General features: G+C 39.7%; 1 protein-coding gene across 2 annotated transcripts in view; it reads left to right on the forward strand.

Moving 5' to 3' along the window:
- Positions 1 to 18,374, forward strand: part of ccbe1 (collagen and calcium binding EGF domains 1) — a 91,007-nt gene that overhangs the window by 41,998 nt on the left and 30,635 nt on the right. For both annotated transcript variants that reach the window (XM_062031993.1, XM_062031992.1), the window contains exons 3-5: positions 7,097 to 7,149; positions 9,410 to 9,544; positions 9,648 to 9,785. In XM_062031993.1, the coding sequence (XP_061887977.1) occupies positions 7,097 to 7,149; positions 9,410 to 9,544; positions 9,648 to 9,785 (326 nt within the window). The remainder of the gene's footprint in view (positions 1 to 7,096; positions 7,150 to 9,409; positions 9,545 to 9,647; positions 9,786 to 18,374) is intronic.

Below are 18,374 nucleotides of genomic sequence, written 5' to 3' on the forward strand. Positions count from 1 at the left end.
CAGGAAGTCGTCTTTGCATCAACTCTCTCAGGGTGTCCACATGTGATGTCCCCATTCCAGACTCAGAACTATCCAATAATGCTGCCATTAAAACTCTATAACAGGGCCTGCAGGCCAAGTGTGGCCCGCCAGCTTCTTCAATTTGACCCACGAGACGTCATGAGTTCAACAAAGCATCGCATCGCAGAGTACTTTCAAATTAATCTTAAATACCAGGCGGGTTCTGAATGCTACATATTTGCTGCAATCTTGTGGACAATGTGAGTAAATTAGATCAATATCCCTTGAAGGTACTTTGAATTCGTAGCACAGCATTTACATATATAACACAATCCAAACAACCTTCCCTTGTCATGGTGCAAAAAAAAAATGCAAATAATATAAAGGTCAACACACATGGTCACACACAACACAACTTGCTCACTGAACATTGTGGATATTATAAAAAAAATGTCCATATACTATAGAAAAATTAAAAATGACACCCATTTACATCCATTAGAGTGCATGATAGGAAAAATGTAAAACACTCTCTCCGTACTTGTCCATGTTTGGCGCATTTTAGCTATTTATATAATATAAATATACTATATATATATATATATATATATATATATATATATATATATATATATATATATATATATATATATATATGTATATATATATATATATATATATATATATATATATATATATATATATATATATATATATATATATATATATATATATATATATCCAACCATCCATTTTCTTCCGCTTATCCGAGGTCGGTCGCGGGGGCAGCAGCCTAAGCAGAGAAGCCCAGACTTCCCTCTCCCCAGCCATTTGTCGAACTCCTCCCGAGGTGTTCCCAGGCCAGCTGGGAAACAAAGTCTTCCGAACGTGTCCTGGGTCTTCTCCGTGGCCTCCTCCCGCTCGGACGTGCTCTAAACACCTCTCCAAGGAGGCGTCCGGGTGGCATCCTGACCAGATGCCCGAACCCCCTCATCTGGCTCCTCTCGATGTGGAGGAGCAGCGGCTTTACTTTGAGCTCCTCCCGGATGACAGAGCTTCTCACCCTGTCTCTAAGGGAGAGCCCCGCCACCCCACGGAGTAAACTCATTCCGGCCGCTTGTACCCGTGATCTTGTCCTTTCGGTCATAACCCAAAGCTCATGACCATAGGTGAAGATGGGGACGTAGATCGACCTCTTTACCACATTACTGAATACGCCACACTGATCCGCCTGTCGATCTCACGATCCACTCTTCCCTCACTCGTAAACAAGACTCTGAGGTACTTGAACTCTTCCACTTGGGGCAAGATCTCTGCCCCAACCCGAAGATGACACTCCACCCTTTTCCGGGCGAGAACCATGGACTCGGATTTGGAGGTGCTGATTCTCATCCCAGTCGCTTCACACTCAGCTGCAAACCGATCCAGTGAAAACTGAAGATCCTGGCCAGATGAAGCCCTCAGGACCACATCATATGCAAAAAGCAGAGACCTAATCCTGCAGCCACCAAACCGGATCCCCTCAATGCCCTGACTACGCCTAGAAATTCTGTCCATAAAAGTTATGGACAGAATTGGTGACAAAGGGCAGCCCTGGTGGAGTCCAATCCTCACTGAAAACGGGTCCGACTTACTGCTGGCAATGCGGACCAAGCTCTGACACTGATTATACAGGGAGCGGACCGCCACAATCAGACAGTCCGATACCCCGTACTCTCTGAGCACTCCCCACAGGACTTCCTGAGGGACACGGTCTAATGCCTTCTCCAAGTCCACAAAGCACATGTCGACGGGTTGGGCAAACTCCTATGCACCCTCAAGAACCCTGCCGAGAGTATAGAGCTGGTCCACAGTTCCACGACCAGGACGAAACCCACTGCTCCTCCTGAATCCGAGGTTCGACTATTCGGCGTAGCCTCCTTTCCAGTACACCTGAATAGACCTTACCGGGAAGGCTGGGGAGTGTGATCCCATATGACAATAGTTTATTTAACAATTGTGACTGTTTTATCCTGCTTATTAACCTTTTGGCCTTGCAAATTAAACACCATTCAAAATCAACAAGGCTCATTGAGAAAGCATCCTACACATATTGAATAATAACCATGCTTGATTTGACCTCAGAGTCTCAAACTTTTGAATAGAATTTAAAAATTTAACAGAGTAATTGTTCCAATATTTAGCAGTAATTGAGTAAGTAAAATGGTAAAAGCAGTGATTTGTTGGACTTTTAGCAAGGCTTTGAGTAGCATGTACTGGATTGACTAGCATATTAGAATCAGAAGCTATTTAAAATCAATAGACAATATTATTACAACGTTATTGAATATTTGTTCAACTTGGCAGTTTTAAATGTCCTATTCCAATTTTATTATTGTATAATTCCAACTTTATTCTGATAGAAGGATTTTCAAAATCGTAATACAGCAGCTACTCTTTTATGTTGCAAAAAATTTTCTACAAATCAGACTTTATTCCAGCCTTCTGTGGCAATTAAGGTTAATAACAAACTTGGTTTTTTGTAATCCTAAAATAATATTCTATTGTACTTGGCCTATCTTGGAACATTATGACTTTTTTTGTAAAATTGCATTAAGAAAACCCAAAAACAATTAATATAATCAATAAAATTATATAATTGTATCCTTTTTCTTGTAATTCTACAACTAATCTCTCAAAACAACTTTATTTTCATCTTCAAAACACAATTTAGAAATACAACTGTCATGGCAGTTTACAGTTGCTGCTGGCGGAATCCCGGAATGCAAAGATGGTAAGCTAAGTAAAGTTATTTTATTTAGGACAAGGCAAGCTAACATAAAAAAGGCACACCATAAACATTAGTCACAATCGACAAACTGACTAGTGTTGCAAGGAATGCAGCACTGACAGTTAAACCCTCCTGATTAGTGATTCGGAACAGGTGAGTCCCCTGATCACTAATGAAGATCAGGTTGGGAGAACAGCACTCAGAAACTGTGTTGAAGTCATTGTAAGACATAACCAAAACAGGAAGTGGAACAAAAATAAGAGCGCTAGCCAGGAAGAAACACTAAACACAGGAAACATTACAAAAACCCAAAACTGTCACAAAGAATATGACAACAAAATGATCTTGTGAAATCATTAGATACTGTTGGTTGTAATCTTCCGACTAGTCTCATATATTAAAGGCCTACTGAAATGAATTTTTTAAATTTAAACTGGGATAGCAGATCCATTCTATGTGTCATACTTGATCATTTTGCGATATTGCCATGTTTTTGCTGAAAGGATTTAGTAAAGAACATCGACGATAAAGTTTGCAACTTTTGGTCGCTGATAAAAAAAAGCCTTGCCTGTACCGGAAGTAGCGTTACGTCGCAGGTTGAAAGGCTCCTCACATTTCCCCATTGTTTACACCAGCAGTGAGAGCGTTTCGGACCGAGAAAGCAACGGTTACCCCATTAATTTGAGCGAGGATGAAAGATTTGTGGATGAGGGACGTGAGAGTGAAGGACTAGAGTGCAGTGCAGGACGTATCTTTTTTCGCTCTGACCGTAACTTAGGTACAAGGGCTCATTGGATTCCACACTCTCTCCTTTTTCTATTGTGGATCACGGATTTGGATTTTAAACCACCTCGGATACTATATCCTCTTGAAAATGAGAGTCGAGAACGCGAAATGGACATTCACAGTGACTTTTATCCCCGCGACAATACATCGGCGAAGCACTTTAGCTACGGAGCTAACGTGATAGCATCGGGCTTAACTGCAGATAGAAACAAAAGAAATAAACCCCTGACTGGAAGGATAGACAGAAAATCAACAATACTATTAAACCATGGACATGTAACCACACGGTTAATGTTTTCCAGCCTGGCGAAACTTAACAATGCTGTTGCTAACTACGCCATTGAAGCTAACTTAGCTACAGGACCTCACAGAGCTATGGTAAAACATTAGCTATCCACCTACTCCAGCCAGCCCTCATCTGCTCATCAACACCCGTGCTCACCTGCGTTCCAGCGATCGACGGAGTGACGAAGGACTTCACCCGATCATCGATGCGGTCGGCGGCTATCGTCGGATAGCGCGTCTGCTATCCAAGTCAAAGTCCTCCTGGTTGTGTTGCTGCAGCCAGCCGCTAATACACCGATCCCACCTACAGCTTTCTTCTTTGCAGTCTTCATTGTTCATTAAACAAATTGCAAAAGATTCACCAACACAGATGTCCAGAATACTGTGGAATTTTGCGATTAAAACCGAGCTTTTTGTATTGGATACAATGGTGTCCGAATACTTCCGTTTCAACCATTGACGTCACGCGCATACGTCATCATACATAGACGTTTTCGACCGGATGTTTCGTGGGAAATTTAAAATTGCACTTTATAAGTTAACCCAGCCGTATTGGCTTGTGTTGCAATGTTAAGATTTCATCATTGATATATAAACTATCAGACTGCGTGGTTGGTAGTAGTGGGTTTCAGTAGGCCTTTAAAACTATATCAAAGAATTGTTTTTATTTTTTTAAATATTTGACTTTAGTCTCATAAAATGATGTCCTGATATTTTTACCGTAATAATACCACTAGCCTCATAAGGGTACAACTTTGTCCTAAAACTTTTGAGAGTCCCTGACATTGCAATAAACCCTCAAATTTCGAAGACAAGTTTCATGAAATATACTAATAATATCATCAATGAGATGGTCTTGTAGTTACTGTACTGTATAATTGTACTGTGTAGACATACAGTAGTATTACAAGCCCACAATGCATTGACCTCATGAGCAGCCCCCTGTGGTGTATTATTACTCTTTTGCAGCAGTAATATTACATTCATGTGCCTCAAGTGTGCTGACAAAAGTCGTCGTCATGTCTGGTGAATATTTCACATGAGTCAGCCAGTGCCTGCGCCGCTCTTTACGCATGCATAATGGGACCAAAGAGCCTCGCCTGGTGTAGCATCATCTGCATTATATTCCAACGTGACGACTTCTCGGGACGCACAAGCGCTTTTCAGCTTGGAACTTTTTAAGAAAACACACATTGAAAATACATTGTGGTATGGCTGAACTAAAATAATGTATGTAAGTCCTGTCTTTGACGAGCCAGCATTGTGGTTTTCGCCCTCATGAGGATGAGTTACGGCTTTTCATCTGGTGGCTTCCTGAATGAAAAAAAAAAACCCTGTTCAAATAGTTTTGGTAAGGATAACCTTGTTGCGGATAGGTCATGATGCTTAGATAAACAAGAGCACAGACCTCCGACAAGGCTTAACATTTGTCAGGCGAGAAATCACTGAAGACCGAAAATAATGTACAATATAATTAATACCTTAATCATATGAAAAGATTATTGATATACTACTACTACAAAAAATGTTTTCAAATAATATATTAAAAACAAATTTTGTTTAAAAAAACATTGTACTAAATGAATGCTAAAAATCATGACTAAATAATTGTATTTATTCAAATGAAAGTATAACAAATAAATTATATATTTGTTTATATATATATATATATATATATATATATATATATATATATATATATATATATATATATATATATATATATATATATATATATATATTTATATATATTTATATATACAGTCGTGGTTGGAGGTTGGGTCTTGGGTGCAGTTGGGTGTTCCAACAGGACAATGACCCCAAACACACGTCAAAAGTGGTAAAGGAATGGCTAAATCAGGCTACAATTAAGGTTTTAGAATGGCCTTCCCAAAGTCCTGACTTTGTGGACAATGCTGAAGAAACAAGTCCATGTCAGAAAACCAACAAATTTAGCTGAACTGCACCAATTTTGGTCAAACATTCAACCAGAAGATTGACAGAAGCTTGTGGATGGCTACCAAAAGCGCCTTATATAACCAAATATTAACATTGCTGTATGTATACTTTTGACCCAGCAGATTTGGCTACATTTTCAGGAGACCCATACGAAATTCATAACAGAACCAAACTTCATGAATGTTTTTTGTGACAAACAAGTATGTACTCTATCACAAAAAAATAAGAGTTCTAGAAATTATTGGAAACTCAAGAAAGGCATGACATTATGTTATTTACAATTGTATGTAAACTTTTGACCACAACTGTATAAATACATACATATATACATATATATTGTCACGGTTTACCTGACACAAAAAAACGTGTATATATTTCGTGTATAAATTATAAATTATACTACTATTACAAACACTTATTTCAAATAATAAAAAAGACAAAACCTTTTTATTTATTTAAGTAAATGCATAACAAATAATTTATATATTAAATTTATAATTTATACCAAATACATAATCTTGACCAGACCTGGTTTAAATGTACTTTACTTTTGGCATTAAAGCTTTTGAGTCTGCATTTTTTTCATTTGGATTTTCATAGAATTAGACGCATTTATTAGAAATATGGATTGACTGATTTACTTTACTTTCATTTATTAAATATATGAAACATTCACAAAATAATATTTTTACGATGATAATGTAATACAGTGCAATACTATACAACCATAAAATAATTTAATTTGAAACAATACGAACATTACTTTTAAGAAATGGTTGACATATGACTATTTTCCTGTGTTTTAATCGCATTTGAGTGTCACTCCCTTGGCGCGGAACTTTCTTGTATTTGCTGCTCGACCACACAAATAATATGACTTTAAATGACATCAATCAAGTTTGAATGCTGGCAAGCATAAAAGAAGGCAATGACCCCTTTGAATTAAATTTCCTACTTAACGCTGCAAAAAATTATATGATAAGCAAGTACTTTATAATCTTTTTCTATTGTCACAATGACTTCATTGGGTAATTCGTTTTTTGTTTTTTTCCAATAACTTCTCATTCAAAGGCAACACCTGGAAGCACTTTGCTGTGCGTGAGCCGGGGACGAATAATAACCATAACAGTTAGGATCATAATGGAGCATTGTGAGGGAACAAGTCCAAGAGAGCAGGAAAATTATGTCTGACCTGCAGACAGCCGTGCATGTTTGTGTGCAGGTCTTTTATTCAAAGTACAGAAATATCATATACCGTTCCCTCTTACACGTGCGCTTCCATTTAATGTTTTTCAGAAAGCAGTGCTGCCAGGGCTTCAAGTTTGTGCTGGGCCAGTGTATTCCGGAAGGTAAATTATTAAGAAATGTGTAAATTATGCAGATTTTCATGGCCCAATTGTATTATCAAGGTTATGTTGCGTCATAGGCTACATCATAAACCAGTATAGTCACATTTTATTACATGGCAGAAGCCACAACAGATGAAGGCACTTTTGTTAGTTTTTTTGCCTAAAGATGTCATAGCAATACAATTTTACAAATCTCAAAAGCGTTAAAACAATAAATAGTCATTGTACTTTAAAACGTGTATATATAAGACTTGTAAGAAGATATGAAACACATTGGATGTACTACAACATCACCAGTAGTTGAGTACCATATTCTCCGGACTATAAGGCACACTTATCATCCTTTTGTTTCCTCAAAACTCGACAGTGCGCCTTATAACCCGGTGCGCCTAATGTACGGAATAATTCTGGTTTTGCTTACCGCCCTTGAAGCAATTTTATTTGGTACATGGTGTAATGATAAGTATAACCAGTAGATGGCAGTGAAACATAAGAGATATGTGTAGACTGCAATATAACTCAAGTAAACAACACCAACATTTTAAAAGTTCCATTGAAAATATAGAACATTACACACGGCGCTCAAAAATCTATCAAAATATTTTAGTACGACTTTGGTAAGCTATGAAGCCGCACCGCTTGATGGATTGTCGGCGCATTAAACATACGAGTATTATAATGGTGTGTGTATAAGGTAAGACGTTTTGTTTCGCAATATTATGCAAAGGCAACTTTTCTTATCTTCTGGTACATGCTGATCTGTATTTGGGATCTGCAGAGTCCTGAAAAATTGCGTGCGTCCGCCTTTGTAGTCTGTGCCAACAGCGTAGTCAATAAGCTTCTTCATTTTCTCTATCTTCTTGTTATAGGACATACATACTACGCTGTTGCCATTTCTAATATAAAGTAGTGTACAGTTCTTACTTATATCGGTCAGTAAACCCGCCATGAAAACACTAAAACATACCGGTGTAGTGAGTGTACATTATTCACCCAAGGAACTTTAGTTATTAGAGAGTTCCGGTTGGACGGCCTTGTTGTTGTTTCCGGATGAGGAGATGAAGAGATGCTGCTCCGTTATTGATTTAAGTAAAGTCTGAATGTCATTAAAACAGTTTGCTCCATCTTTTAACACTTCTTCCACTCCCGTCCTTGAACGCTACACCGCTACAACAAAGATGACGGGGGGAAGACGATGCCAAAGGTGAGCCTCGTAAATAAAACCGCCCACAAAACGGTACATCCGGAAGCGACTGTCAGAAAGCGGCTTGAACACGTTCTGTAAAACATAATCTACGCAACATTTTGACCAAAGAACCACCATTACATGTTATGTAGACCACAAGGAAGTGTTTTACATTTTGAAAAAAATTATAATAATATGACTCCTTTAATGCGCCCTATAATCCGGTGCACCTTATATATGAAAAAAGATAGAAAATAGACCATTCATTGGCAGTGCGCTTTATAATCCGGTGCACCCTATGGTCCGGAAAATATGGTAAATCATCGTTTTGTGTGGTAACGGTAACATTTTTAACTAAGTAGTGACGTTTCCCACAGGACTGCAATTTATATGTGGTGATAGGTTGCGAGGCAAGTGCGGGAGGAGTTATTAGTATCGAAATTTCAGCTTTTTCTCGTTACATTATGCCTTTTTGGATTATTGTTCATTTTTACTGGGTTTGTTTTGGGGTATTTTATTATTACAATGTGCTACGGGCCCATAGAAAAACAACCCGTGGCCTGCAAATGACCCCCTGTCTGTACTTTGGACACCCTTGGTTGACGTATTTCACTTCTTAGTACTTAAACTAGTCATGGCTTCCGCTAGTTGAATGGGGTGTTCTGCATGCTTCCACACCTCACCTTTCACAATAGTGGTAAAGCTCACTCCCTGGCCTTGTGGCGGTGCACTGCAGGTCTCGATCTTCTCTCCCATTCGGTTTTTTTTGACCCCTTGTATTTGATTACCGAGTAAATGCATTCACTTGCAGATGAATGCCAATGTGTATGAGCTGTGTTCAGAAGCTGACTTACAGTATAATGCATACCGCCACCTAACAGGTAGCGGTAAATCTATTTATGCGGTCCAAATTTATTTGGGGCGGGCTACCACAAAGAAACACTGGGTGACTTTCATTTTGATAGAGGTTTAGCGCTGAGCCACTGTTGCCTCTTTAACAGCCTTTTCTTTTAGCTTGTATCTTAAGAAAAATGCTTGCCAACTGTTAAGTAATTTCTTATTTTTTCGTTGAAGATTATGATGTGTGTGCTGGCGCCCCCTGTGAGCAGCAGTGTACCGATCATTTCGGCCGAGTGGTGTGCACCTGTTACCCCGGCTACCGATATCACCGCGAGAGGCACAGGAACCATGAGAAGCCTTATTGTCTGGGTGAGCGTTTGCACAGCATCCATCAATGACATATTATATTTTTATTTTACATGCCTCAAGTTTCTTGTGATTATTGTCTGATTTTCTGTTTTCAAACTGCAAGACATCGACGAATGCGTCCAGACAAACAAAACGGCGTGTTCTCAAATCTGCGTCAACGCGGTGGGGAGCTTTAGGTGCGAGTGTGAGACGGGTTACTTCCTGGAAGAAGACGGGCGAACATGCACCAAGGGAGAGAGAGGTCAGTGATGTCTTTACGCACGAAAAATGCTTGGATTTAAAATGATGTCACGTCCGGCTCATTGAATACACGTGGTGGTCAAGCCAGCGTCTGTTTTCAATGGGTGCTCGGTAGGGTTGGGTATCGTTTGAATTCGAACGATTCCGATTCCGATTCTTTTAAGAGACAGGGTCAAAAAAAAGTTTAGGATATTTTAAATGAGCTAGCTAACCTACAGTCTTTCTGAATGAAATAGTCTGACATTCTCCATCAATTTTAATTCTATTAACTTTTTATGAACTTTACTATAAATTCCTCACAGGGCTGTTTTCAACTACAATATAAATATCAAATCTATGAACTTGAATATAAATATTATAAATTATGAATACATTTTCCCAGGGGTACACTTTCCTCAAGAGAGCTTTATTTTTGAAAACCTCATGAAAACACATTTACACACAAGTGTATGATGCTGCAGGAAACCTCATGAAAACACATTTACACACACAAGTGTATGATGCTGCAGGTACTTAAAAATGTTACCGTGCTCCCACTGATGGGCTAACCTGGTGCAGAAAAGCAAATAAACAATAAGAAACAACTTGCAAAACCCAGTCCAGATTAGCAGCAGGTACAGTATAAAATCAGAGACAGTTCTTGTTTAGGAAAATGACCATATCCGCCTTCTCAGGCAGGATGCGTGAGCGTTCTGGACAGATAGTGTCTCCTGCTGTGGAAAATACACGTTCGCTGGGTGTGGAAGAAGCTTGAACGCATAAATAGGAGAAAGCGAGATATGACAGCAAAGGATAAGTCTTTTGTTGGTTCCACCACCATGCAGCAGGGTCGTCAGACATAAGTATCGGTGGAACGTCCTGGTACATCTGCAGCTCTCTCTCTACTCGTTTCTTGATGGACATGGAGCTCTGTTATTTCGCGGTTATTTCATTTTTTTTTGTAAAGTAAAGCCACACTTTCGACCGCCGACGCCCGCTATCCATGCTTGAGCTTGACTGACTCGCTCGGCTATGCTAACACTTCCGGCGGTGGGCGCTTCTTCGTTGGTGTTCAGCGGCTTCTTCTTCCGGTTCGGCGGACATATTTTTTTCCGGTCGGCGGACTGGTATCGAAAATAGGAATCGAAATTTAAACTTTTGAACGATTCCGGGAGAATCGGAAAGTTAGTCCCGGTTCCAATCGATACTCGATACTCGATACCCAACCCTAGTGCTCGGCGCCATTTAGCCTTTCGCGAAGAATAATGCTCTATGCTTGCGTTGTTTTCGGCTGTATGAATTGTTTAAATCGCAAAAAGGATAAACGTTTGTTCAAAGTTCCTCGAGAGGTAAGCAAGAAGGGCGGAAAACTGCAAGATTTTTTGGAAGACGACGACAAAAGTACCACACACTACAGTACAAAGGAGCAAAGCCGAAAAATGCACGAGTTTGCAGTGATCACTCGTCAAAGGTTTAGTGTTTCCCATTTAAGTAATATCTTGATATTGTTTGTATTTCTTAAAACACGTTTTTGCTATGAGTGTTCCGTAAAGCACCAACTCAGCAAGTCTAATAAAATAAATTAAAAGTGAGCAAAACTTAAGAGTTAAGCTTTTACAAAAGGCAACGATCATACAAAACCCAAAACCAGTGAAGTTGGCACGGTGTGTAAATAGTAAATAAAAAACAGAATACATTGATTTGCAAATCCTTTTCAACTTATATTCAATTGAATGGACTGTAAAGACAAGATATTTAATGTTCGAACTGAGAAACTTAACTTGCAAATAATCATTCACTTAAAATTTAATGGCAGCAACACATTGCAAAAAAGTTGGCACAGGGGCATTTTTACCACTGTGTTACATGGCCTTTCCTTTTAACAACACTCAGTAGCTAAACATTTGGGAACTGAGGAGACCAATTTTTGAAGCTTTTCATGTGGAATTCTTTCCCATTCTTGCTTGATGTACAGCTTAAGTTGTTCAACAGTCCGTGGTCTAAGTTGTGGTATTTTAAGCTTTGTATTGCGCCACACATTTTCTTTTTTTCTTTTTTTTTTGTCCTGTCCAGCTTCTCAGGCAAATCATAAATGTTGATGTTGATGCCCATATCAGCTGTACAAATTTCCTTTACAAAAGAGAAGTGGGGGATACTTCTCTTGTTGCCTTATTTTTATTTGATTTGATTCAATGGATTTCTATTATCATTTGGTGCAGCCAGGGATAAAAAGAGAAGAAAAGGAAGACAGGGGGAAATTGTGGGGACAAGAAGGGGATAAGACAGAGAGACAAACACAACAATAACAACAACAACAACAACAACAGAACAACATCAGCAAATACGATATGTACAAATATGATAGTAAACGTGATAGCAAAGAAGCAGTTAGTGAAATAAATAATAATACAGAAATGACAATGAACATTATTACACTACAAATGTAGCAATACAAATTTTCACACATTTTCAACGGGAGGCAGGTCTGGACTACAGGCAGGCCAGTCTAGTACATGCACTTTTACTACGAATCCACGCTGTTGTAAGACGTGCAGAATGTGGCTTCGCATTGTCTTGCTGAAATAAGCAGGGGCGTCCATGAAAAAGACGTTGCTCGGATGGCAACATATGTTGCTCTATGTTGCGCCTATAACAGTCAATGAAGCATTCAGCACATACACAATGTTGACATCTACAGTTAGATTCGAAGACGGGGAAAACATGTGTATTCATAAACAGCGTGTGCAACAAACATGGCAGTTGACGCAGAGTTAAATCTTGAAATGCAACCTTACCTGAGCAAAAACCATGCATATTTATCTAGGAGAGTCTTGATACCAATGTCCTTGACCGAGCAACACACAAAAAAGTTGTAGACCTTCATGCTTTTCCTAGTTTTCATCTGTTTTGTCGTGTAGAATGGCGTCTGGAGCACACGATAGTTCGACATGTCTGGGAACTTGGCCAACAGGTAATCCTTGATATCACTCGATATAGGGATCTATTCCATTGGATAGTTGGATTTTTTGCTAGCATCTGCTTTTCGCAGTTTATATATATATATATGAACTCTGCTTGCTGTATAACAGCCATCTTAGCTTGGTTGACCATCACTGGTTTTCACTTCCGAGAAGAAGTCATGTGTCAGAATACAAGCAATAGTTTACTCATATTATTATTTTTGACTTTCTTTTGGCTTCGGATTGCTCGGCAGAGTTTGTAGTGTTCAACAATGATGCATTTCACCACACGGCCATTTACTAACGAGCATATTGCACAACACTGCAGTAACAGAGCCAGAGTTGTAGAAACGATAGATAGCAAACTGCTCAGTTGACATTAATAGAACTGGTGCGTTCACACGGCAGTGCATTGCCGTGTCACACTGTTAGCAACAGCATGCAGAGGTAGATAAAGTTGCTGGATGGTGACCTGTCATTCCCAAACCCATCCGTGACTGCTCAGATATTCCCACCTTCAAAAGCCTTCTCAAAACACACCTATTCAGATCTGCTTTTAACCAGTGATTAGTGTTCTGTGTCCTGTAATGTCCCGTCTTGTAATTGTCCTGTATTATTATGTAGTTTACAATGTACTGCTTTTATATTTCCTGTATTTTATATTATTACTTTGAACTGCACTGCAAAAAGTCAGTGTTCAAAAACAAGAAAAAAAAAATACAAAAATTAGTGGTATTTTATTTGAACTAAGCAAAATTATCTGCCAATACAACAAGAAAATTCGGCTTGTCAAGACTTTCCAAAACAAGTAAAATTAGCTAACCTCAATGAACCCAAAAATACCTTAAAATAAGTATATTCTCACTAATAACAAGTGCACTTTTCTTGGTAGAAAAAAAAGAGAGACCTTTTTGCTCAATATGTTGAAAAATATTCTTAAATGAAGTAAATGCTAGTGCCATTATCTTGACATAATGATATGCGCTCGGCATCATGATTTTTTTTTTTTTTAGAAATTATTACTTAAAAAGTAGTTTTATACATGTGAGTGTTAATGACACAGCTTTGCATCAGTTGATATTCTAGTTTCAAGCATGTTTTACTCAATATAGGTCATAAAATCTCAGCAACAAGCTGTAATATCTTACTGAGATCCTTTAGGACCAAAACCCTTAACACAAGTAAAACACTCTAACATAAAATCTGTTTAGTGAGAAGAATTATCTTATCAGACAGAAAATAAGCAAATATCACCCTTATTTTGGATATTTAATCTTACTTAGATTTCAGTTTTTGCAGTGTGTTTTATATTTACATTTTTTTTATCCTGTAAAGCGTCTTTGAGTACTCTGAAAAGCGCTATACCAAATAAAATGTATTATTATTATTATTATTAAACTCCAAATATAGCTACTTTGTTGGTTTTTTTTGGACAAACAATACTTTAGGAGGTTGCCCACAGCCAAGGCCGTTATTGACAATGTGATTTGACCCGGTGCTAATTAGAGACCCTGGCAGTTATTTAGTTTTGTTGACTAGTTAGCCGGCGACTATAGGGTTAACTGAATAAAAGCGTTAATTGGAGAATTTATGGTAGTCAGATTCATTATGTAATTAAAGATTTACTTTCTATTAAACACACAGCGCCACCTGCTGGATTATGCCACTTATACCGAGCCACAGAGAATGTGTGAGCGAGGTTCTAATGCGAACAGTGACAGCTGGTACTCATTACATATCGCTTATGTCAGAGCAGTTTTGCTTCCTGAGTTTGACCTCTGACCCCATCCACTCCCGGGTCCTTCTCTGGTTTGCCTGATGCTCTTGAGGAAAACATCACAAAGGATTTGGACCATTAAAAAGAAAACAAGATGTCCACGCCTGTTCCGTCGCCAATGAGGCTGCACGTTTGCCACTTCCTCCCAAAAGGAACCAAAAACTTTGGTTACCAAAAACAACAGAAGCGGCGGCGTGAGGAAACCCCAGCACGTACATCAGAATCATGTGCGCCTGCTTTTTTTAAGGAAAAAAGGTCCAGGCACTGTCACTCAGCCACTAAATATGTACTTGTAGCCCCCAGCTGGAAACAAAACCAACCTCTGTACTCTACTCGTTACTTCGATAATTACTTCACGTTCGACTAGAGAAATAAATGTGAATGACAGCGGAAAATTAGGAAATCTGGGGTTTAAATTTGGACTGAAACGTCCCTCTGTCTCGAGTCAAAAGGCGACGAATGACTGGCGGCTGGCTCGAAAGGTGTGATGTAGCACGTCTCAACATGTCAGCGACACGACGCTGTGCAACTGTCTATTTCCATACTTCCCAATTAAACACTGATCCATTTTCACGTTGGAATGTATCCCACTGATTTACAGCAGGTTCATACTGCCACTGCTCATTAATCTGAGGTGTAGTTCATTTGAATGTTTTAATTAAATATATTTTATTGTTTTTTGTTTCCTTGTACCGAACTTCTTGTCTGTAGTTTTGGCATATCAACTGGGATTGACGGTTCATTGAGTGAGGCATAGTGTCCTTTAGAGGTGTGTTTCTTACCTTGGGGCCCATTGTTGGGCCGCGAGTGGCTCCTTGAAGGCCGGCAAAAAATATCTGTTTGTCTGCTGTCAATAGAGGCTTTGCAGCTGACGTCATCAGCCACGTGACATTAGCTTGGCGGCCATCTTGCCGGTCACCAGTTCACTGCCGGTCAACGACTCACACACAATTTCTTGTTTGATCTGCTGCTATTTGAGCTTGGAAATGCCGGAAACCTGCTGTGCTGTTGGATGTAGCAATAGACGAGGCGATAAACCAAATAAATAAATAAATAAACTCAAGGATATGCAATGAACACTTCATATCAGGTATGTAAACAAACTATTCACCCCTGATTTGTTTCAGAAAATGTGAAATAATACAATATGGGATGATACAAATATGATTGTTGAAAATGCTGGGTGCATTTTTAGAAAGGCAGCAAGAGCAGCAAGGCAGGGAATGGGATGATTTCTTCAGTTCACCCCCGCCTCTGTCTGTGTGATGCTAGGTACCGTTTTTATTTTTTCATGATGCCTCATCTGATTGGCTTGAAAACTTTATCAATGTAAATGTTGAGCTTCATATTGGAATTGAACAATTAATTATCACGAGTGAATGTATTAGGAAATTTCAAAAAAAATTATGATGGACCTTGTGAAACAATTTTTTTCTAATGAAGCCTTTTTGAACAAGAGGCTTTTTGTTACTTCATTTGGCACAAGGTAAAATCTACATTGGTAAAGTTTTCAAGCCATTGGCACAAGGTTAACATTTTTATTGGTAAAGTTTTCAAGCCAATCAGATGAGGCATCATGAAAAAATAAGAAAAAAATAAAAACGGTAGCAACTTAGACAGGTATCTGAATGATTTCACTCTATTCAGTTTTTTAACCCTTGTGTGGTGTTCATATTGTTGTTACTCAGCCAGTGTTTGTGGGTCTGGTGGACCCGTTGCATTTTGTGGCTTTTAATCCTCACAATCAAACACTTGTATGTTAAAATACTGACTTATCCCAAAAAACATCTGTAATGAAGTGCTTCGAGAGGCTGGTAAAGGAATACATTGTCTCCAGACTTCCCCCCACATTCGACCCATACCAGTTTGCTTATCGTCCTAACCGCTCCACAGAGGACGCCATCTCCTCTGCACTCCACCTGAGCTTAGCACATCTTGAAGGAAAGGACACACACGTGTGGATGTTGTTTCTGGACTTCAACTCGGCATTCAACGCCATCATCCCGCAGCACTTGGTGAGCAAACTGGCCCCCCCCTTGGATTCAGTACCCCCCTATGCAACTGGCTGCTTGACTTCCTCACAGACAGACCCCAATCTGTGAGAGTGGGCAACAACACCTCCAGTGCCATCTCCCTGAGCACCGGCTCCCCCCAGGGCTGCGTCCTGAGTCCGCTGCTGTTCACGTTGATGACCCATGACTGCTGCGCCAGGTCCACTACTAACCACATTGTGAAGTATGCGGACGACACAACAGTAGTGGGCCTCATCCGTGACAACAACGACATGGACTACAGGGAGGAGGTGAAACATCTGTTTGACTGGTGCAGAACCAACAACCTGGTCCTGAACGTCGACAAGACCAAGGAGATCATGGTCGACTTCAGGAAGCACCAGTCCAGCCACGCTCCACTCTTCATCAACGGCACAGCGGTAGAGATAGTAAGCAGCACCAAGTTCCTGGGGGTGCAGATAACTGACAATATGACCTGGTCCCTACACACCGGAGCGCTTGTAAAGAGAGCTCAGCAGCGCATGCACTTTTTGCGTGGGATGAAAAGAGCACAGCTCCCTCCCCCCATTCTCACCACATTCTACAGAGGCACTATAGAGAGCCTGCTGACCAACAGCATCTCTGTCTGGACTGGAGCCTGCAGTGCCTCAGACTGGAAGTCTCTCCAGAGAGTGATGAGGATGGCGGAAAAGATCATCAGGACTCCTCTTCCTCCTATCCAGGAGATTGCAAAAAGCCGCTGCCTGACCAGGGCTCAGAAAATCTGCAGAGACTCCTCCCACCCCCACCAAGGACTGTTTTCACTGCTGGACTCTAGAAAGAGGTCCGCAGCCTCCGTAGCAGAACCTCCAGCTTCTGTAACAGCTTCTTCCCTCAGGCTGTAAGACTCTTGAACGCATCATAATAATCCCCTCAATTCCCCCCAAAAATGGATGAACTCGCTGGAATATAAAGACAATATAACATACATCCATAAACGTAGATGCATATGCAAAAGTGCAATATATTTATCTTTACAGTAATCTATTTATTTATATCTGCACCTTATTGCTTTTTTATCCTGCACTGCCAACCAGCTAATGCAACGAAATTTTGTTCTTATCTGTACTGTAAAGTTCACATTTGAACGACAATAAAAAATTAAGTCTAAGTCTAAGACCCACAAACACTGGCTGAGTAACAACAATATGAACGTTGCATGGAAATTTCTCTGCCAGTTTCTGCATCCCACAGGGATTCTTCTTTTGTGTTTCTGCACCTGCGGTTCCCACACAAGGTTGCAACGTTGTTTGTCAACACTGTCTGCTCTCATTTTGTCGCACATTTGACTCTCTGATGTTCTGTGTACCTACACTCTGTCCTCCTCCTGTCTAGGCCTGCTGTGTGTGTGTGTGTGGGTGTGTGTGTGTGTGTGGGTGTGGGGTACACAGAACATCAATTTCCACACTTCTATTAGCCCCGGGTCCAGTGGACCCCAGACATCTTATATGTAATACAAATGTGTAGGGGGGGTGTATGGTGTGTGTTCATTAAATATGTATTCTGATATATGTTCTTCATAGAAAATGAGCCAAAGCCAGTGAGTCTCAGTTTGAAAAATTAATTAATTGTATAATTTTTCTTTTAATAAAAATCGAAAACGGGTCCCACAGACCCGAACACTACACAAGGGTTAATATGTCAAGTTATGAAATGCCATTACAAAACAAATTGAACTGGGTATATCCCCATCAACAACGTGCTTAATTATTTATGGCAGTCATTATGAATAATGTGATTGTTTAATTGTTTCAGGTGCAAAAAGCGAAGATCCACTATCCCCAGACTATGTGCCAAGTATATTTGAGCATACCCAGTCACCT

This window comes from Entelurus aequoreus, linkage group LG21 (genome assembly GCF_033978785.1).
Source record: "Entelurus aequoreus isolate RoL-2023_Sb linkage group LG21, RoL_Eaeq_v1.1, whole genome shotgun sequence".
Classification (NCBI taxonomy): Eukaryota; Metazoa; Chordata; class Actinopteri; order Syngnathiformes; family Syngnathidae; genus Entelurus; species Entelurus aequoreus.